This window comes from Nycticebus coucang, unplaced genomic scaffold (assembly GCF_027406575.1).
Source record: "Nycticebus coucang isolate mNycCou1 unplaced genomic scaffold, mNycCou1.pri scaffold_67, whole genome shotgun sequence".
Lineage (NCBI taxonomy): Eukaryota > Metazoa > Chordata > Mammalia > Primates > Lorisidae > Nycticebus > Nycticebus coucang.
In genome coordinates, this window is record NW_026515582.1 from 558,520 (window position 1) to 580,793 (window position 22,274).

Below are 22,274 nucleotides of genomic sequence, written 5' to 3' on the forward strand. Positions count from 1 at the left end.
ACTGTCCCTCAGACCGTTGGAGGGCTGGACTATAGTTAAAAAAAAAAAATTATGAACAAATTCCTATGAACACTGCACATATCTTATTTTGAAGTAAAAAAAAACAAAACAAGAACAAATACAATCACACTGCCTCATGTGGCCCGTGGGCTGCAGTTTGAGGACCCCTGCTTTAGACAAAAGCCATGGGTTGTGGCGGTGCATGGCCTGATGGCAGGACAGGCCAAACTGCAGGCTGTGGAACGTCTGGGTCTTTAAAGGCCTGTCTGCTCAGCAAAGTATTCTCATTTATGGACGGTCATTCCCATGTTAAGAGAACGTGCCCAAGGTCATCTAGTTAGTTACCCAGTGGGGGAGTCTGCATTCAGATCCTGGAGCAATCCAGTCTCCTTGGCCCTGTACGATCCAAGGGGCAGAATTCTGCCAATGAGGGGAGGTCTGAGGAAGGTAAAACCTTCTTCCCTGTTGGTGTCCTGACTTTCCTTAGGAGGTGGCGGGCTGCCCAAAGATACTTCCCAAGCCCCTCTCTTCCTTAGACTCTCTGAATGCCAGTGGATATGCCCAAGACATCCTTGCCAGTTTCCCTTCTCTAGCTGGCCTTAGACTCAGGGAACAGGATGTCCTGATGGCCATGGGCATCTCTATGGCCTGGGTGTGGACTGAGCTGCCTTTGGAGTGATTCATCACACAGGGAGACTGAGGGCAGGTCAGAAGCTGGTCAGCTGGGAAGGGGCACAGTGGCTAGAGATGGCTGGCATGCAAAGGAGATGCAAAATAGCCTGGACTTAGGATGGCTGCCTGGAACTCTACAGATGAGGCCATTTTGTCAGATCTTACCCCTGATGGGGTGGGTGTGTGGAACAGCATCTGGGGGCAGTGGCTTCTGAGCTCCACTTTGAAGCCTTTGGGTGAAATGGCAGGGTAGGATGCTCCAGACAGGGTGCACTGTAAGCAAAGGCCTGAGATCAGGGGTGGTGGGCACAGTGTGGGCTCAGAGGCAGGTGGTCCTTGGGATGGGTGGGCAGAGCACCTGAGAGTCAGCCCTCTCTGTGTGGCCCCGGTGCTTCTTCTCCAGAAAGGTGTATTCCAGCTCTCCAGCGAGGACTACTTCATTGAGCCCCTGGAAGGTGCTCCAGCCCAGCCTGGCCACGCCCAGCCCCACGTGGTGTATAAGCGCCAAGCACCAGAGAGGCCGGCACAGAGCGGGAATTTCAGCACTCCAGGCACCTGTGGGGTGCAAAGTATGCTCCTCTGCTTCCAGTTCCAGTGCAGGGAATGGGCTTAGGATATCCAGAGCCCTTTCTAGAAGCCCCTTTCAACATGTTCAGCTCTCTTTGTACCAGAGGAAAACAGATGGATAAACAGACAGACAAATCACCGTAGCCTGTGCCCTTAAATGTGCCATGAGCTATGTCCTCTGCCGGTCAGGTGTGCCCCAGCCAATCACTCCCTCACCGGCCTCCCCACTTCAGGGTTTCATCCCCCACTGCTCCTCCCCACCTTTGCCTGTAGCACCTCTGACTCTAGTAACCAGTCTTCCTGCAGTGTCCAGGCCCAGCAGGGCCATTAGCGAGGATCCCACTTCCACCCTGCTCCCATGCAGAATAATTGACCTCTGTGGTTGAGAGCTGTAGCGTGGTACCCAGCACATCCTCTGGAGATGGCAGTAGTGGTGGCGGTCACCATGAGGAGCTGTCTACTAAGGGTTGCTGGTGTTTGGGGACTGCTCAGCTGGTACTCCACCCTCAGGCTGCCCACAGCTCTGTTTGCTGAGCAGATGCCCACGGAGGCATGCTTGTTGGCCTCAGTTTCCTCAGCTTCACAGATGTACTTCCTCTTCTGGGGGCAGCCTGGATCAGAGGGCAGCCTAGCAGTTGGACTATGGGGTCTGCATTTGCTGGGATTCACTAACTCCCAGTGGGGGAGGGAATGATGCAGGGCCTGCTACAGGAGCTATCAGGCCCAGAAGCTCTCCTCACACAGACTCGGTCCTTTACTGTGTTTATACCCAGCATCTCATTTGCCCCTGGAGGTCACTCTGTGAGGAAGATCAGCAAAGAAAATTGACCAAGCCAAGGCCACACACCTAGGTCTGGAGCATCCATGCTCCTCACCTCTGGTTCCAGGGAGGTTCCTATTGCTCCATAGGGGGCTCAGTGAGGAGATGGCATGTGCCCAGGGCCAGTCCACTGGTGGCTAACCCTCTTGTCTGGGGCCCACAGCATCCTTGGACCTGGAGTCTCGACGGGAGCGTTGGGAGCAGCGGCAGCAATGGCAGCAGCAGCGGTCAAGGCGTCTACACCAGCGCTCGGTCAGCAAGGAGAAGTGGGTAGAGACCCTGGTGGTTGCCGATGCCAAAATGGTAGAGTACCACGGGCAGCCACAAATCGAGAGCTATGTGCTGACCATCATGAACATGGTGAGGCTGCTGTATGCAGGAGGCAACAGGTGTGGTAGGGACCTCGGGGGCTGGTGTTGGGGGGTGGGTTACCAGGGCTGGGTACAGAGCAGGAAGGCTGTTAGGCTGAACCTCACACCCAGGTCCAGGCATCAGATAGGAAGGAGAGTCTTGAAGCTCCTGAGTCTAGGAGGGGATTGCTGGCTGGGTGTCTCTAGGAGAGAACCTGGGCAGAGTGTGTCATGTCACCATACTAGCTCAGCTGGCATTTGGGAGAGGGAGAGGGAGAGGGAGACAGAGGGGGAGGCTGAGGCAGCCGTGGCCCTGTGCCTGCCCAGGGAGTTGACAGGTTAGTTGGTTCATTCATTCATTTGTGGCAGAACCTGGACTAGATGCTGAAGACACAGAAATGCCAATCTGACCAGCCCCTGCCCGAGACAGCCGTACATGTTAGAGTCAGAAGGATCTGTATAGTTCTATTGCCCATTGGCCCGTGGCCTTAGGCAAGTCACTTTCCTTGTCTGAGCCTTACCTTGCTCATTTGTGAACTAGGCATGATGATGGTACCTTGTGGAGTTGGCAAACTGTTCTTGACCCCATGTGACTGTTGAGACGACAGAGGCTTGAGAGGGTAAGTGACCTGCTTAGGTCATACAAGGCAGAGCAGAGCCGAATGAGAGGCCAGGTCTCCTCAACCCACTCAGAGTTCTGTGCCTGATTGGATCTGACAACAGCCCTGGGTGTGCAAGTAGGAGGTCTCAAGCTGCCAAGCTGCTGCCCACAGCCCCCTGGGAGAACATGTGTTTGTTGTTGGCATTCTTGGCAGGCTTCCTGGTCAGCAGGCCACTGCCCAACCCTGTCTCTCTTCTGGGTTGGGTCGCTGGGGCAAGGTAAGGGCATATGTTCTATGGCAGGATGACATCTAAGGGAGTCCTATGTGCTGCTTGTCCCCAAGCCAGCAGCTCATCTCCTGCAACCCTGGAGGAAAGACCCTGTGAGTTCATCTAGTATCTTGCCCCCTAGTTGACGCCCTAAAGCCCAGGGTCAGAGAGAAGAGAAGGCCCTGTCCATCACTTCTGGTATCACACCCCCACCATTAAGTCCTCCTCAACAAGCACAGCTCTGGGCCAGGTCTCCATGACTTTATTCCCCTCTTGGTTCCCTGCTCCATGTGGAATAAAAATTGTAGCCTTCTGCCAGGCCTTGAAGTTCCAGCTCAAGCCTCTCTGTTTAGCCCTATCTGCCCAGGGAGGGCAACCACTTAAGGCCAGGCTTTAGGAGGGATGATTGCAGGGTAGCAGGGTCTGGCCCTGGGCTAGAGGGTGGGGTAAGCCAGGTGTCTAGGCCCTGAGGGCCTCTCGTTCCCATTCTCAGCCCGAAAGACTCAAGAACATGGCTGGAACCATGTTGAGTAAGTTTGTTGAGTAAGTTTGTCCTCCCAGGGTTAAAAAAAGTAAAAGAGACTTTTTTGCTGCAGGACTTCTCAGAGCCTTCAAAGCTGATATGCACTGAGAATCCCTAAGAGAATAGGCAGCATTTTCCAAATTTAAGAAGAGCAAGGACTATAAAGCAGTGAAATCTGGATTCTGATCCCAGCATTACCCTTCCTTTGAGTCTCAGTTGCTTCATTTGTAAAATGAAGATAATTTTGCCCACCTTTAAGGAGATAATGCATATCACATTCCCAGCCCAGGGACTGTACATATTAGCTTGGATCAATGTTCGCAGCTGTAGTATCTGACCTTCAGCCCCACAGCCACCTACAGGACAGCCTCACTTCTCTCACCAGTGCTTCCCAGGCCCCAGATAACAGTGTTTTCTCCTTGGCAGACCCAGATCAGAGTCGTGGAGCTCAAGTGGGTTTATCTCAAGCATAGCAAGACAGGTCCCACTCTACCCCAATTTTTACTCCACGTTCTGTTCTTTCTCTCTGAGGTCACAGGCCATTTTTGAGGAGCACTTGTCACTGTGTCACCTGTAACCTCCAGATCTTGCCTTCACATAACACTGCCTAGCCCTGGCTTGCTCTCCAAGCCTGCAAGAGGGCTCAACTTCCCTGGGTGTCATCTATCTAGTTAAAATACTCCATATTTGGCTTGGCACCTGTAGCATAGTTGTTATGGCACCAGCCACATACACCAAGGTTGGCAGGTTTGAAACTGGCCTCCGGCCAGCTAAACAACAATGACAACTGCAACAAAAAACAGCTGGGCCTTGTGGCGGGTGCCTGTAGTCCCAGCTACTTGGGAGGCCGAGGCAAGAGAATCACTTAAGCCCAAGAGTTGGAGGTTGCTGCAGCTCTGACACCATGGCACTTTACTGAGGGTGACATAGTGAGACTCTGTCTCAAAAAAAAAAAAAAAAAAAATACTTGGTACTGACCTGACACCATTAACAAGCGTCTCTTCATTGAGTCAAGACTCTACCTAACTCCAGTGTCTCCTGGTACCAATTTTGCCCCATCTTTCTTGGGAGACAGCAAGAAAGTTATTTATGCACACTGATGGAGGGGCTTCATGATGGCACTAAGCTCTGACTCAGGATATAGCATGGCCCAGTTGTTGGGCAGGTCTTAGCAGACCCTCAAGGGCCTAAAATCCTCAGAAGCCTTTGCTGGGGACTGATGCCAAGTTTACGTGTCTGTAGTCCAGCAAAGATTTGTTCTTTTGATCTGACTTTCTCTAAGATACTTTTCTTATTTTCCACTAGTATTTCTTTAAATTAGATAATACTAAGCTAGTGCCCAAGACTCGTTCATTCAAAAAATATCTCTTGAATGCCCATCCTGTGCCAGATTGTAAGAGGGAGTCCACACAGTCACAGTCCTCACTGAGCTTGTGGTCCAGCCAGGGAGACAGACATCTATAAAATTGTCACCTTGATGACTATGAATATACAATAGAGGAAAGTGCAAGGAAGGACAAGTTCATGGTGCGTTAGGAATGTGGGGTAGAACAAAGGCTCCCAGAGGACACAGTGAAGGGCTGAGAGCTGGAGAGAGGGGAGAAGACAACTTGGGGAAGATGCCTGAAAAGCTGATCTGGCCTAGGAGCACAGCTCCTGCACAGGCCCTGCATTAAGAAGAATCACGGGAAAAAAAAAAAAAAGAAGAATCACGGGATGCCAGAAAGACTGAAAGGTTGGAGCCAGGGAGCCAGGAGGTCTGGAGGGATAGGGGTGGCCAGAGAAGTGGGCAGGAGCCAGACCATAGAGGCCTGCTGGCTGGGCAGGGGACTTTTGTCCCTCCCCTGTGGACAGTGAATAACCACCTATGGCTTTAAGCAAAGGCATGGTGTCCTTGGGTGTGCATTTCAAAGACAGATGACTAAACTAATAGGCTGCAGGTGGCCATGCAAAATTATGAGATCTTTCAGAGAAGACCATAACTGCTAACTAGACAAGAGGCAATACAGATTTGGACTGGGCAGTGGTGTTGGGGATGAAGGGAAGAGACAGATTCAAGTGAAACTCGGAGGCAAAATTGATTGGCTGTGGGGGGGAAAGTAATGAAGGAGCTCTGAGGCTTCTAGCACTGAGCTCTGATACATCACTGTTTAGCTTCACCATTTCTGAACTCCTGTCTGAAAGTGCAGCTCATCCCCATTACCAGGGACATTCATGCCTCTTAACAGTGTTTATTTTTATCTATTCCTATTTAACTATTATTTTTCTAGGCCAGGTGCAGTGGTTCACACCTGTAATCCTAGCACTCTAGGAGGCTGAGGCGGGTCGATTGCCTGAGCTCAGGAGTTCAAGACCAGCCTGAGCAAGAGCGAGACCCTGTCTCTACTAAAAATAGAAAAGCTGAGGCAAGGGGATCACTTGAGACCAAAAGTTTGAGGGTGCTGTGAGCTATGACTCTACTCAGGGCGACAGAATGAGATTGTCTCCCAAAAAAAAATCCCCCAGAAACCCAAACATATATATATATATATACATATATTTGTTTTTTTATATATGTACATATAAACAAATATATATGTATACATATATGTATATAAAAATATATATACATATATATAAAATTGTTCTTTATGCACTTCTAGAAGTCAACTCATAACTGATCTGTCCTGCTATCTCTGCCCACTGATAACTGTCCCTCATTTTTGTTCTGAGGGAGTTTTAAAAGGGAAGCTATCTCTCCCCACCCATTTCCCTGTATCTTGGTATACCTTCCATCCCTCGGGGTGGCCCTCTTTCCTGGAGCTCTGTAGAGAGCCCCCATGTAGCCAGATGTGCACACCTGCCCCCTTGGCCACATGGCTGTCAGCCCCAGGGAGGATGGGACAGCAAATCAGTGGGCAGCCTCAAGTGGCATGTGCCTGCCCCACCCTACCTCCTTTTAGGCTCTACCCTGGTCTTATGCCTCAGGGAGGGATCACCTCGAGGTTGCTGGTCCTGACATTCCCAGGGTAAGAAGGACTGCCAGGCTGACTGCCTGGGCAGTTAGCAGGACTGGTGCCCTGAGATGGGCCAAGAAGCCAGCACTGGGTAGTCGGAGCTGAGAGGAGGTGACACTTGCAAATAGACTCCACACTAGTGCTCAGGAAGGCCTCACTTGGTCCTAAGAGGGGCCTGAGAGGCTTTGTTCCCCCCCACCCCCCCAGGTTTTGCCCTTGCTGGATTGAAGCATCACATGTGCAGATGTGGGGACATGCTTCGCTGCATGGACACCGTGTTGGTGTGCAGCCTGTGTGCACCTTGTGAGCACCCTGTGTGAGCATGGGTGTGCATTCCCCGGGTGGGCTGCCCATATCCTATATCCTCTTTACAGTCTGACCCCCATCTCTTGGATAGGTGGCCGGCCTGTTTCATGACCCAAGCATTGGGAACCCCATCCACATCACCATTGTGCGCCTGCTCCTGCTGGAGGATGAGGAGGTGAGAGGCTTGTGGCCCCATCCGTCCCTGCAGTGGGCATCAGCTGCCAGAGCTCTCCTGCCATTGCCTGAGCTGCTCTGTATGGAAAAGCATAGGGATAGCCTCCTTGGCCTGAGCAGTGTCTTCTGTCACCCCCCGCTCTCCAGCTGGGTCTCTCTCAGGTCTCAGGTCCTTCCTAGGAGGTGCCTGCAGGAGGGGTGGTGAGACGGGAGGATGGACTGCAGCCACTGGCCTGCTGCTTGTCCAGCACTGCCGCTGTAGGCCTTGGTTTCCTGCCTTCCTGTGGAGAAGAATTGGGTCTGACTCTCTTGGAGCCCAGGGGAGGCATGAGCAGCTCTATCTGCCTGCGGGAGGACCTAAAGATCACACACTATGCTGACAACACCCTGCGGAGCTTCTGCAAGTGGCAGAGAAGCATCAACATGAAGGAGACGCCCACCCCCTGCACCACGACACTGCCATCCTGCTCACCAGGTGCCCAGTTGGGAGAGGCAGGCTCAGGGACAGGAGAGCCGTGCCTAGGGCGGTGCTCCCTGACCCTGAGGGAGAAGTGCTGGTTGGGGGACACAACCCGTTCTAGGGGAGCCCCATTGTGAAGAGAGTTTGCACAGCTTCGTTAGGAGGCTGGATTCCACCACCCTTTGGGGGAGGGGGACCTGTTTATTTTGAAATAATGAAATAGTTGTGGATTCTCATGTGGAACTAGCACAGAGGCCCCATGTGCCCTTGCTCTGTTTGTCCTGGTGATGACATCTCACAGTATCCCAACCAGGAACTTGGTTTTGATTTGGTCCGCAGACTTGCTTAGCCCTCACTAGTTCTCTGCGTGCATGCATGTATGTGTCCTGGATGCACGTGTGTGCACATTCAGTTCTGCGCAGTTTATCCCTTGTATAGTCAAACATTTACCCTCGCAGTCTGGATGCGGAGCAGGTCTGTAAGAAGGACACCTGCCTGAGAGTCACAGCCACCTCACCACCACCCTCTCTCCTCATCCCCTGTTCACAGGCAGAGTTTGTGAACTCCAGGCAGAGTTACTGGCCCTCTGCTGGGCACCCTCGTCAGAACAGTGACCAGCATTGTTCTGTGCACAAGGCTGCTTCCCAGGCCCAAATGGAACCCAGTGTGCTATGTGTGAATGAGGGCACCCGCTTCCCCAGATGGCCACTGTGCCAGCCTGACATCACAGAGTGTAGGAGGTGATGTCCTTCTTACTCTGGGTCAGTGGAGGCCCTTCCCTGGTCTCCTCAGTTCCAATAGGCCTGGCACTAGTCTGGGTAGCCTGAAGGCCACTTCTCTCTACCTGTGCAGGAAGGACCTGTGTGCAGCCATGAACCAGCCTTGCGAGACCCTGGGCCTGTCCCACGTGGCGGGCATGTGCCAGCCACACCGCAGCTGCAACATCAACGAGGACACATGCCTGCTGCTGGCCTTCACTGTGGCCCACGAGCTTGGGCACAGGTACTATGCCTGCCCTCATTGCCATGCCAAGAGCCTGGCTTCACCCTCCAAACCTGGGGGCACTGGGCAGCTAGCCCATGGGTCGCAAAATCCCAGAAAAGAAAACTGTTTGGGGAAGGAATTCCATCTTGATCTGGACACACACTGCCCCTGCACTGTCCCCACCCACAGCCAGGCTGCTTCACTGTCAATCAAGCCTGCAGGGTACCTCTGGGACTGGCCTGGAGTGAGCCCTGTGTGAAGGGGGTTGAGATGGGACAGGAAGTCATTGTAGGTCCTTGGCTGTCTCACCCCAGTGCCCTTAGTGCTTATCTGTTTCACTCCTGGTTCCTATTCCATCCTGGTCCCTATTCCATCCCTCTCCTGTTTGCTCTGTGACCTAGGCCAGTTCACTGCCCTCTCTGGGCCTCTGAGTGCCTCCTATAGATTGAGGGGGTTGGAGTCAGTCATGCCCAAAGCTCTCTCTGACTGATACTGCTGCCTGGGGCCCTCACATCTGAGTGTGGCCCCAGCCTCAGCCACCTGTGCCCACCCTGTTTATCTGGTGAATATGGCAGCATCTTAGGTTGTCCAGCAAGCTGATGAAGGCAGGTTCTCAGAGAGCTCTGCTGGTCAGAGGTGTTGGGGTAATCCATTCAGATGTGTGGGTTCCCCGGGTGATGGCCGTTCCTGCGGGTCCCTGAAGTTGCTCATGGCAATAGAAGGATTCACTTTGCCATGTTCTGCCATATCCTGGCTGTGTTCTCCGGGTTAGTTCCTTGGCCTCTCTGGGGATAATCATGAAGAGTGAGTTAGACTGCGTTTCTGAACATGTTCAGCATGGTGCCTGGCACCACTGTTCTCTTCCTGTCCTTCCTGGGGATGATCTCTTGGGCCTTTTCCGTGATGCAGCAGCTTATCTCCCTTCACTCCAGCACACAGGCTTGGGATAGGAGCTGGGTGTCAGGGAGGTGGGGGCGGGGGTGGTCCTGTTGGACTGCTCTTAAGTCAGTGAGGTTGCAGGGGTCATGTCGGGCCAACCCCTGGGCAAGAGAGGGCGGCTCTGGGTCCTGGCCCTCACTTTTGGCTCAGGCGGGTACACCTGAAAGTGGACCCCCTCGGGACACTAGCTGTCATACCTTCTTTTCGCATTGAGGAAACTGAGGCTCGGAGAGGGCATGTGACCTTCTCAAGACCATAGGCATTGGGTAGCAGAGTTGGCCCTGGGAATTAATACTGTATACCTCGTAGGTCTCTGGGGGAGGGGCAGGCTGATAGCCTCCCTCCAGCTCACCTGCCCCTGGGGCCTGTGCTCTCACACAGTTTTGGCATTCAGCATGACGGAAGCGGCAATGACTGTGAGCCTGTTGGGAAACGGCCTTTCATCATGTCTCCACAGCTCCTGTACGACGCTGCTTCCCTCACCTGGTCCCGCTGCAGCCGAGAGTACGTCACCAGGTTCCTCGAGCAAGTCCCTCACCCAGCCTGGGGCACCCACACGTTATGTAAGGTCACAGTCCAAGAGGGAGATGCAGTGTCACTGCAGTGTTGGGTATGGGAGGGGAGCTTAGAGGGGTACCTGATAAAGATGTGGGGCTGGGGTCCCAATCGTCCTCCTGGAAGGGACAGTCGAGCTAAATCTTGATGTCTGATCAAGTTCACAATTGTCCAGAAGGGAGATAAATTCCTTCTGCTAGAGGAAGCCTGTGCAGAGACCTGCAGGCATGTAGAAACAGAGTAGTTTTCAGGGAAAGGCGAGGTATGCCCAGGAGATGAAGCCAGAGGAGGCGCAGCCCAGCCTGTGGGCCAGTGAAATGCAGGGAGAAAGTGCTGCTCAAGTGCTGAACTCTAAAGCTTTGACCTTTCTTTTGTGTTCTCTTAATTTGTTGTGGTGTATTTTATTTGCTATTTAATGTTCTATGTAAGAAACTTATATTTTCCCTCTCATTTCTATTTGTGCAGTTCCAGTTTTAGGTGCAAATATGAGAGTGTTTAACTTATATATAGAACCACAGAAATTGTACCGTTCATCTCCCATAGCTCATATATACCACCATAGTGGAATTGCTACACAAAAGTAATACAGCTGGCTGGGCATGGTGACTCATGCTGGTAATCCCAACACTTTGGGAGGCTAAGGTGGGATGATCACCTGAGCCCAGGAGATGGAGCCTGCAGTGAGCTGTGATGATGCCACTGCACTCAGCCTTGGCAAGAGAGTGAGACTGTCTAAAAAAAATAACCCCCAAAACAAGAAAGCCAATTAACTGGATGGGCTTCATCTCACTCCTTGACACATGCACACTCTACCAACACTGTCTACCTTCAGCTTACTGAAGAGGAAGGAAAGACTGAAAGGGAATAACAGGGTACCCTCTCTTTCCCTCTCCTCCTGTAGTCATCATTTGCAGTGTAGTCATTGGCTAATATAGAGAACATGATAAAAAGGATGACAGAACTCCTTGGTCATCACCTTCTTTCTGCATTTCTGATTCAAATGGCAAGTGTGGCCTCTCAGCATCCCTCTCCCCCTTTTATGGCTTAGACACAACATGCTTGTCTTCTTGCTGTGATTCTCCCTGAACCCTGCACACTGTAGATTCTGTGCTTTTGGGGCAAATTGGATGCTAGATACAAGTGAGGTGGCAAGGAATGGTGGATACGGACCTGGCGGTGTCTGCTCACACACATGCCCCTTTGTCCCATCAGAGGAAAGACTTTACCTTCAAAGCACAAAGTCAAAGATACTAAGCGAGGTGCCAGTGGCAGAGCATTAAATTACCTACCTGCCTTGCCCCTCCCTACTCTCCATTGCTTTTCTCTAGGCACTCGCTTTTAAGCTTAACTCTTTTAGCTTTTTCTAAATACTTACTTTCCTTTTCCAAAAAGCGTTCCTCGCTTGCTATTTTTTGATTCTTGAGATATCACCTAGAAGGTTGGCATTTAGCACTCCACATTATTTCCTGCACAAATGTTTGTCCCCTCCCATCTCAGTATAGTGTTAACCTAAGTACTTTAGGTCCATAGTCATTGTTTTCATTATTATGATTGTGTAAGTCTTCATCCATGAACCAAACGTTGACATTTCATTTTAAGAACAAGTCTTTTATTTACTTGATTTTCTTTGCCTTTCTAAGTCTTCCATGTCTTTTAACAGTTCTATAATGTCTCTTAATCCAGTTTTCTAGAAAGCAATCTCTATCCAACTCCCTTTTTTTCCTGGGGTTTAACCCCAACTTCACTGTGTCCTCCAGGTTGGACTGGTTGCTTTCTAGGCCTACCCTAAGATTGTCATGGAGGGGCTTCCTGTTTCCTAGATACCTGCAATTATTTTTTTTTTGAGACAGAATCTCTCTATGTCACCCTCAGTAGAGTGCCATGGTGTCACAGTTCACAGCAACCTCTAACTCTTGGGCTTAAGCGATTGTCTTGCCTCAGCCTCCCAAGCAGCTGGGACTATAGGTGCCCAGCACTATGCCTGGCTATTTTTTGTTGTAGTTGTCACTGTTGTTTAGCTGACCCGGGCTGGGTTTGAAACCACTAGCCTCAGTGTATATGGCCAGCACTCTAACCACTGTCTATAGGTGCACAGCCAGATCCCTGGAACTACTTTTGGGAGGGTACCTTTTTGATTTTTTATTTGTTTGGGTGGAGCACGTCCTGAAGTAACTTTGTGAGAAAGCGTGCAGAGGGGCACGCTTTCTGAAAGTATCTTTATTCTTTTCTTATATCTGATTGATAGTTTGATTTGAGATCAAATTCCAGGTTAGAATTTACTTCCCTCAGATGTCAAAGGTATTTTTCCAATGTCTCCTGGTTTCCATCATTGCTATGGAGCAGTCCTATGCCACTCTGATTCCCAAGCTTTTGAATATTACCTTTTAACTATGGAGAAACTTTTAGGATTCTCTCACTCTTTCACTTGTTCTCTCTTTTCCTTTCCTTCCTGCCTCCCTCCCTCACCCCCTCCCTCCCTTTCTTCCTTCCTTCTGATTTTAAATTTCACAATTATGTGCTTTGGTCTATTTTAATTTGGGGGGCTGCTCATTGGGCCCTTTTAATCTAGAAACTCATGTCTTTCAGTTCTTGGAAATGTTCTTGTTTTATTTATTTGATCATTTTCTATCTCCTGTTTTCTTTTTCTGGAACTCTTTTTTTTTTTTTTTGGCCAGGGTTGGGTTTGAACCCGCCACCTCCGGCATATGGGGCCAGCACCCTACTCCTTCGAGCTACAGGCGCTGCCCTTTTTCTGGAACTCTTAATATTCATCTGTTTTCTCACTTTCTTATTTTACTCTTTCTTATCTTTCTATTTTCTGGGAGACATCCACTTTATCTTCATCTTACAACCCTTCTATTAATTTTTTTATGTCTTACGTTAAAAATTTTAAACTTTCTTATTAACTGATTTCAAGTTGAGTATCTTTACCCATAATGTGAAAATGCTTACGACCAAAAGTGTTTTAGGTTTAGGATTTTTTTGGATTTTGGAACGTTTGCATTATAGGTTCAGGTTACCAAATCTGAAAATCCAAAATCTCTAATGCTTTGGTGAGCATTTCCTGTGAGCATCATGTTGGCACTGAGGACGTTTTGGTTTTGGAGCATTTCAGATCTTACATTTTCAGATTTGAGATGGCAGACCTATATTCCTTTTTTTAAATCCTGTTCTTCTTTCATTGGTACAGTATTTTATCTTTCTGAAGTGATCACTTAAATGGATTTTATTTTTTTCTTCTCTCTGAAATATTTTTGTTTCCTTTGGATTATTATTATTTTAAGAGACAGAGTTTCACTTTGTTGCCCTCAGTAGAGTGCTGTGGCATCACAGTTCACAGCACCCTCCAGCTCTTGGGCTTAGGCAATTTTCCTGCCTCAGCCTCCTGAGTAGCTGGCACTGCAGGCACCCGCCAAAATACCTGGTTATTTTTTGTTGCAGTTTGGCTGGTGCCAGGTTCGAACCCACCACCCTCAGTATATGGGGCTGGTGCCCTACTCACTGAGCCACAGGTGCTGCCCCATGGATTGTTTTTTACAAAAGCATTCAGGGCCAGGCATGGTGGCTCATGCCTATAATCCTAGCACTCTGGGAGGCCAAGGCAAGAGGATCCTTTGAGCTCAGTATTTCCAGACCAGTCTGAGCAAGAGTGAGACCCCATCTCTACTAAAATTAAAAATCAAAACTAGTAGGGCCTTGTGGCAGTTGCCAGTAGTCCCAACTACTCAGGAGGCTGAGGCAGGAGGATCACCTGACCCCAAAATTTGGGGTTGCTATGAGCAAGGCTGATGCCATGGTACTCTGCCCAGGGTAATATAGTGAGGCTCTGTCCCCCAAAATAATAAGATGAGTTGGAATTAAATTTCTTTCATGTTAAAGTTTTTCTTAAAGTGTCTTGGCCATATTTTTCCTGTGAGAAGGAGACATAGATATGCCGGTGGGAGGCCTATGGACTCGGGCAGGACACGTAGGGCTGTTTTTTAGGAGATCCTAAAATGTCTCTGGGGTCATTGTTCTGAGTGAGTTAGTTTTCCTGGGGTGGGGGTGGGGGGCAACTCCTCTAGTCTTTTTGTTTTTATTAAATCATAGCTGTGTACATTAGTATGATCATGGGGCACCATACACTTGGTTCATAGACCGTTTGACACATTTTCATCACACTAGTTAACATAGCTTTTGTGGCACTTTCTTAGTTATTTTGCTAAGACCTTTACATTCCACATTTACTAGGATTCACATATACCCTTGTAAGATGCACCGCAGGTGTAATCCCATCAATCCCCCTACCTCCACCTCCCTCCCCCTCCCTCCCCTCCCTTTCCCCCTTCTCCCTATTCTTAGGTTGTAACTGGGTTATAGCTTGAAACTCCTCTAGTCTTTTCCTGGGAGAGTGTAGGTGTGGCCTCAGCATTTAGGCACCCAAATAGGGAAGAGGCAGGTGTCCTGACGTTTCACTTTTCTCTGTAAAATCCCTCTGCCTTGGGCTGTCATCTGTGTCTGGTGTTCCTAGGCCAGATCCTTTTGGTTCAGCTTTCCAGAGAGTGACCCTTGGCCTTCACTGGGCAGGGAGGTGGCAGTTTCCTGGCCACTCAGGGTTATGGAGGGCACCCTGAGTCTGGCTGGTTCTCACAGACTTTCAACCAGCCTTCTGTTTCTAGTCCTACTGGCCCCCAGGCCCCTGGGTTTCCTAGGACTCTAATTCCTGAATCTTTCCTGGTTTGCTCTGGGTGGCTTCTCCCTGCAGGTACTCCACCAAGTTTGCTACTGCTCCCCCCCACCCCTCCTGCTTTCTAGCCTCCAGAACTTTGTTGAAATCTCTCACTTGCCATAATCACTTCTCCCTTACCCTTTGCCCTTGTGGGTTTGCGCCTAGTTTATTCCTCCATGTTCACTGTAGTGGGGTTTTGGAAGGGAGCAGAGATAAATCTGCTCATTGTGCCACATTTTTCTTAAAGTTCACTCACTGTGGGGTTTAAGCAGGGATGGACCAGGTCCATTAGAGATAGAAGAGCGAGCAAGGATGCTGGCCCCCTGGTAGGAGGGGGATTACTGGAGTGGGGAGTGGGTTTGGGAGCAGAGAAAGAAGTTTAGTTTGATGGTTAAGAGCTAGACTCTGGCTCACTCATGTTGGCGAGCAAGTTGCTTTATCCTTTAAGCCTCCAAAGACAGGGGTGTCATGTACCCTACACAAGCGTTAAATGAGCAAGCTTGTGAAATGTTTAGCACAGTGCCAACCATGTGCTAAGTATTCGATACATAGTATCTATTATGTATTGAACTAATATGCTGGACTTGAACCAGGGAAGTGGTCCTCCAAAGATGGGGAGAAGAGTGTGTTTCCTCCCCCAGAGAGGGGTGGAGAATGAGAGAAAGTTTGGAAAATCAGAATCGGAGCCACCCCCTCACAGCCCCAGGGGTTGTTCCCAGCTGTCCCCTCTCAGGGTGCCACCCAGCACCCTGGCTCCAGAACAGACAGACAGATGAGTCTCTGTCTTCATTCAGCTGCTGGAATGTGTGAGGGACTTGGCACAGGGCCCGGAGTGAGGGTGGGGGACAGGGTGAGAGCCAGAGCACTGGGGCCTCCCAGAGCCTTGGCACTAGGAAGAAAGATGTGTGCCCCACAAGTGGAGCTGTGCTTGGGAGGGACAATCTCTGCCCCAGGTCATTTTATGTCTTCCCCTCTGCATCCTGGGAATCCAGGAGCAGCATGTTCCCTGGGCCCAGAAGAAGGTGGAAGGCAAGGGGGTGCCCAAGTGGGCAGAGCGGTACCAGTCTCTCTCATAGCAGAGGGTGGGACAAGAAAAAGGACAGGCCCCATCTCAGCGGGCTGGGGGACAGAATGAGTGGGATTTATACAAAGTGCCAAATGTGGGGGTTGGGCGGTGGTTCTGGGGCTCAGGGGAATCTCAGAGGCAGCCATAGACCCTACCCCACTGGACCGTACACCCCCCGGCTTCCTGCAAATAGATGTTTATCGGGCTGCGTAGACCCAGACAAGGCTGAATGCAAACTCTTGGTCTTGCTGTGTCCACAGACACCCATGCACGGCAGGCCCTGTGTAGGTACAGTGGCAAGGGTGACAGATGTGGTGCCTGTCCTCAAGGCCCTCACCAGCTGGGGGGGAAAGACAGATGACAGTTCGGGATAACAAGCACATAACTAACTATGGCAGATAGCTCTTGTGGGTGGGATGTGGGATCAGGGGAATGCCTCTTGGAGAAGGAGCCCTAGAGCTGCCCTCCACAGGCCTGTGGGAACGCCTGTGGAAGAAGGGTGCTGCGGTGGAGGCAGGGCCTGCCAGGACCAGGAATGTGGGTAGAGTAAAGAATCTTCAGCAGGCAGTAGAGGCCTGGAGGGAAGTTTCCAGGGCCAGTCCTAGGTTAGCCTGAAAAACTCCAAGAACCTTTCTGGGCTGAGAACTGCTTTAAGGGAAGAGGTCACAGCATTTCCTGAGCCTCAGCTAGGATGGGGGTTGTGGAGGAGAGGCCCTGGCAGCAGGGTGTCTGAGGGAAAGAGGCAGGCCCAATCGTGTGTGGGGCCCTGTGGCCTCACCACCTACAACTCCACACTCAGAACCAGGAGTGGTGAGAGACGAAGGCACTCAGGTCTTTCCTGTAGGAGGTGGGCGACTCTGTGATCTCCGTGGGACTGCCCAGCCCCACTATAATTAGCATGAGGAGGGGCAGAGGGGAAAGGCTGACAGGCTTGGGGACCCTGGTGTGTGTCGGCAGCATGAGAAACCTGGCAGTGGGCCAGCCAGAGGAAGGAAGGGCCGGCTGCTGGCTGCCTGTGTGATTTTTCCCAAGTAGACAGTGCTATTTATATCTTTATTTTAGAATCAGCCATTTATACTCTTCAGATGAGTAGTTGAATGCCCAGAGAGGGCAAGGGGTGGCCCAGGGCTGCAGGCATCCACAGCTGAGCAGAGAGTGAAATTTGGGTTTCCAGTGTCCCAAGCAGTACCTGGTCCTGAGTATGGCCCTGATTCTGGCCATGGGTCCTGTGGGGCCTGTTAGAGTCTTTGCCTCATGCCTCCTCCCTTCTCACACATGCAGCGTGGGCCTGATAGGTTGTCACTCCAGCTGCCTAGGAACAGGCCCTTAGGCACTGGGTCCAGCCCTAAGCAAAGGGTGGTTGTGGGCTGGGGCACATCAGACATCTCATCATGTGTCAGGGAGCCCACTGGCTGGATCTGGGTCACAGAGGGTGAGCCTTGGGCCACATCCTTGAGTCACAGTTCACTAGAGGGGAGGAGGAAACCCAGGGCTGTGCTGACCCCACCACCCCCAGCTGGGGGGTGGGGCTGGCTCCTGGGTCCAGGCCCTGGGAGCCTCAAGCTTTGGGAACACCCTGGATATTCCCTTCTTAGCTCCAGGCCTCAGCTGGCACACATCTGAACTTATATTTGGGGTGAAGTATTTGAGGTGGGCTTGTGGCTAGAGGGGAGGAGCCCTGTGCTGGGGGCAGCCCAGAGATGGACACGATGTGGTGCTGGCTTCAGATCCTGGCCATTGTTTTCCTTTCATGTGACCTGGGCCAAGTGACTCTGCTCTGGGCCCTGTGTGTGTAGAAAAGATACAAATTAGAGTCTTCTGCCCAGGACTTCGTGAGGCGCAAATGGGAGGGTACACACCAAGCCTAGCTTGTGCTCACCTGAGACACAAGGGCCACATCCCATGTCATTTGCCTACTCCCATGTTAGAGGGATCAATTTCCAGCCAGCACAGGTGGTCCGGCTAATTCCAGGAGGATCCCCTAGACTCAGAGTCTAGTCACCTGGCTTTGTTCCCTGTATCTCTGGGAGCCAGGGGCCTGTCACTGGCTAGGGGACTTTAGAGACCATACAAAACTCCCAGCCCTCCCCTCGCCTCCCAGCTTCCAGGCTAAAACCTGGAATCTAGGATTCCAGGGCCTGGCCTCCTCCCAGCCTGGCCCCACACCTGCTGCTAGCAGCACTGGCCTTGCTTCTTGACCCCGTCACCTTCTCCCAAGCCTCTCTGCACCCTGTGGTATCTCCTCTCCATGCTAGACCCCAGGATCTGTCCCCCTACCCTCCTTATCTGTGCCTCCTCTAGCCCTGCCTGCCCCAACCATGAGTGTATGCGCATCTGGCTTGCTGGCCTGGCACTAGCTGCCCTCAGGCCTCCCAACCTAGAGAACCAGAGGGTTTGTGCTGCCCACCCCTGCCCAACCATGGGCCTCAAGTTCCAAAAGTCTGGCCTCCCTCTGTTGCTTCTGTCCACATCCTTGCTGCCTGGGTCTCCCCCAAATCCTGACTGTCCTCCTGGCTCAATTCTCCATAGTCAGTGCTGCCTCCAGAAGGTTCCCAGACCCTCCAATTTCTTCAGGACAGCAGGGAGTCCTGGGTGGGCTGGTCAGCGTGCCAGGGCACTCGTGCTCCTAAGTGTCGCCATAGTGGGGCCTGCCCGGGACCCAGCAAGGATAGCAGGATGGTCCCTGGTCCCAGAGGCAGTAGTTGTTCCTGAGCGCACAGGGCGGGGCGGTGGCAGAAGCAGACATAGGCCAGGCCCTTCACCTCCACACTCCCTGCTCTGTGCCATTGTCTGAGCAGCGTTGTCTCACACCACCCTACCAGCTGGAGTTTGTGGTGGATGCAAACTGTGCCTGCTCATGTCTGCCCTGCCCCTGTTGCTGCCAGGGATCATTGGCTAGAGGAAGGCAGGGGTAGGCAGGGGGTGGCAGGCAGGGGCCAGCCCCACGGTAGGGTAGGGGTCGGCACAATGGCCCGTGGGCTTTCTCCCAGGGCAGGACGGCCCTAGGCCTCTGCCCGGGTGGAGCTGTCAGAAGCTCTCTGTCAAATCAGCTGTGACATGATGGTCTCCAGACCCTTGTCTGGCCTGGCTCTAAGGTCTAGGCTGGGGCCAGGAGCTGCAGGGACTCAGAGCGAGGCCATGTGAGGGCCTGATGGTCTAGGAGGCCATCTGAGAGAAGAGCCCTTTGGCTGCATTTCAAGGAGAGAGGCTTCATCAGTGGGGCTAGAGAAGGGTACGTAAATATCCTGTGTCCAGCCTGGAACTGGGCTTGGGGGCAGCATAGAGGGGGCAAGAATGCCTGGAAGTCCCCAACAAGTTCAGGGCTCTGCCATTTTCACCTCACCTGCTCTCCTGGGCACTGAGGCCTCTTGCAGCTTTTCACCATGTTCTCCCATCTGACCTCTCTAGCCGTGGGTGGGGCCTGTGCCTGGACGACCCTCCTGCCAAGGACGTCATTGACTTTCCTGCAGTACCACCTGGTGTCCTCTATGATGTGAGCCACCAGTGCCGCCTTCAGTACAGGGCCTACTCTGCCTTCTGTGATGACATGGACGTGAGTGAGCACATCTGGCATGGGGGGTGTTGGGGACCCAAAGGACAGGAGCCTCCGATCATAGCCCTCACTGGCCTACACATACCAGCCTGGGAGGAGCCCTGTCTGGCTTGGGCTTAGTCCCCCTGTATGACAACTCAAGACAGAAAGTGGCCTGCAGGAGAGGCCCAGGATGAGTGGCCACAGATCCAGGTCTGAATTCTGGATCAATCCTTTGCCAACTGTGGGACTTGGGGGAAGTCCCTTAACCCTGCTGGTGCTGGCCTGCAGAGGGAAGGACAAGCTGTGCTGTGGGTCCTGAGACCGCCTGAAGGGGTCTTCTAATGGGGTCTCTCTAGAGGAGTGGGCAGAGCTACTCTGAGCTGCAAACCTGCTCTTCGGGTTTGCTTCAGTCCCAGCCCAGGGACCCCACAACCCACATGGTCTAGAAAGGAAGTGGGTGGGAAGTGGGAGTAGACAGAAAATGAGTGGGGGATGGTGGTGCCCGGAGCTCAGTGGTTAGGATGCCAGCCACATACACCGAGGCTGGTGGGTTCAAATCCAACCCAGGCCAGCTAAGCAATGATAATAACTGCAACAAAAAAATAGCCAGGCGTTGTGGTGGGTGCCTGTAGTCCCAGCTACTTGGGGGGCTGAGGCAAGAGAATCGCCTTAAGTCCAAGAGTTTGAGGTTGCTGTGAGCTGTGACGCCACAGCACTCTACTGAGGGCGATATAGTGAGACTCTGTCTCAAAAAAAAAGAAAGTAAGTGGAGGCTTTTGGGGGTGCTCATGTCCACAGCAGACCCCTACCATGTGCAGGGGTGCTCAGAGGACTCTCTTGGGGACAGGGAGGGGACAGGGCGGGTGATGGCACTGGGGAGGGGGTGAGAGTGTGCCCTCCTCCTCACAGAGTGTCTGCCACACACTCTGGTGCTCAGTGGGGACCACCTGTCACTCCAAGCTGGATGCAGCCGTGGACGGCACCAGGTGCGGGGAGAGCAAGGTAGGGGATGTCCCCAACCCCAGCTGCGGGGATGTCTGTACCTCAGGTCAACCTTACCCTGCGATCTTGCTTGTGCTCTCAGCAGACCCCAGCTCTTTATGGCCCAACTCCCCATCTGCAAAATTGAGACATTGCGGGCAGGGCTTGATTCCATGACTGACTGAGAAGTCTTTAGCTCAGAGTCAGGATGTGGACCTTATTTTATTCCTTGCTCAGCTCCACCGTGTGGCCTGGGGCACAGGTGATTGTGAGGAGGCCTCTCTCACGCCTTTGATCCTTCTCCTCTGTGCCTTTTGGGGCCTTCCCTCACACTTCGTTCTCACTAGGGTCACTGGTGATCCAGGTGACTGACAGGCTTGGGAGTGAGGGTGCTCTACCTCTATCTGTCCCGGTAGTGGTGTCTCAATGGGGAATGTGTACCTGTGGGCTCCCGGCCCGAGGCTGTGGACGGTGGCTGGTCTGGCTGGAGTGCCTGGTCCGTCTGCTCGTGGAGCTGTGGCGTGGGTGTGCAGAGCGCTGAGTGGCAGTGCACAGAGCCTGCGTGAGTGCGGGGCCCTGGGGCACCCAGGGTGTGGGATCGAGGGACTCAAGCAAGAGTCAGCCAGTTGTGTGGAGCTTGCTATGTCCCAGCCACCAGTTCTTAGGAGTGTCCCTATAATGGCCAAGGCTGGAGTGTCTAAGCCACATTTGGTCACTTCCAGGGAGTGTTTCGGAGGCTGACAGGGTCTCTCTTCAGATCTGCGACCACTGAGGTCTAGAGAAGGGAGGGACTCATCCAGAGGTCACTCAACAAAGCAGCAGCAGGAGGGACAGGAGAGGGCAGTGGTTAGGAGCATAGCCCCTGGATGGATCAGGGCTCAAATCCTTTCTTCACCCCTTGGGCAAGGGCCTTCTGCATCCCTTCTCTGGGCCTCAGTTTCCCTGTCTGTTTAATGGAGCAGATGAAGTCATTGTCAGGTATAAATACAGTTGACACAGCAAAGGTGTCTAGCCCTGCACCTAGGCCACAGGCAACACACAGCTGGGGCTGCTTAGTGGCATCAGAGTTGCCACCATGGGTCCAGGATGAGATTGGATAGCACTGATAGGTGGCTGTGTGGCCTGAGGTAAGTGACTTCATTTCTCTGGGCCTCAGTTTCCCCATCTGAAAGGTTTGCTATGAAGATGCAGTGAGTGGCCAGCAGTGTCATGTGTCAGAGGGCTGCCAGCCCCTTTGGCTGAGCTCCTCTTCACTAGGATGCTTTGGGCAGCCTCATGGTTCAGAACCAGCCCACCTGGGGCCTGGTGCTTGGCAAAGACAGTGGTTTTCCCGTCCCTGCCTGCTGGCCTCCAGGTGTGGACCTGGGTTGGGCCAGCTGCCTGGCCTAGGGGGACAGAGAGCTCAGGTACCATGCTGGGGCAGACCTCTTGGCTGGCTGGGGGACTCCTTTTGACCCAGCTGGAGTGCTGCCACCAGCAGTGAGTGTGAGGACTCCAGGGGTCTTTGGGACACTGGATCTTCTGGCTGGAGACACAGAGAAGCCCCCTCAGCCGGTGCCGGTCATGTCCACTGCTTGTCTCAGGTCTCAGCAGCCCTCTGCCCAGGCAGTCCTAGCTGCATTTTATAGATGAGGAAACTGAGGCCCAGAGGGTGGCTGAATGCTTGCCCATGGTAACACAGTAGGTGAGGGGCATAGGGTGGGCAGCATGAGCAAGGACTGAGCAGGGACAGGCAGCAGAGGCCTCTGGGTGTGAGGGATGCAGAAGG

General features: G+C 52.3%; 1 protein-coding gene across 1 annotated transcript in view; it reads left to right on the forward strand.

Annotated features, from left to right (window-relative positions):
* The window catches only part of LOC128579405 (A disintegrin and metalloproteinase with thrombospondin motifs 7-like), a 137,842-nt gene that overhangs the window by 102,007 nt on the left and 13,561 nt on the right, over positions 1-22,274 (forward strand). Inside the window, 11 exon segments of the mRNA XM_053581521.1 lie at positions 1,076-1,241; positions 2,223-2,419; positions 7,196-7,279; positions 7,459-7,461; positions 7,633-7,702; positions 7,705-7,753; positions 8,591-8,740; positions 10,043-10,186; positions 19,399-19,543; positions 20,435-20,527; positions 20,923-21,068. Of these exon segments, the coding sequence (XP_053437496.1) occupies positions 1,076-1,241; positions 2,223-2,419; positions 7,196-7,279; positions 7,459-7,461; positions 7,633-7,702; positions 7,705-7,753; positions 8,591-8,740; positions 10,043-10,186; positions 19,399-19,543; positions 20,435-20,527; positions 20,923-21,068 (1,247 nt within the window).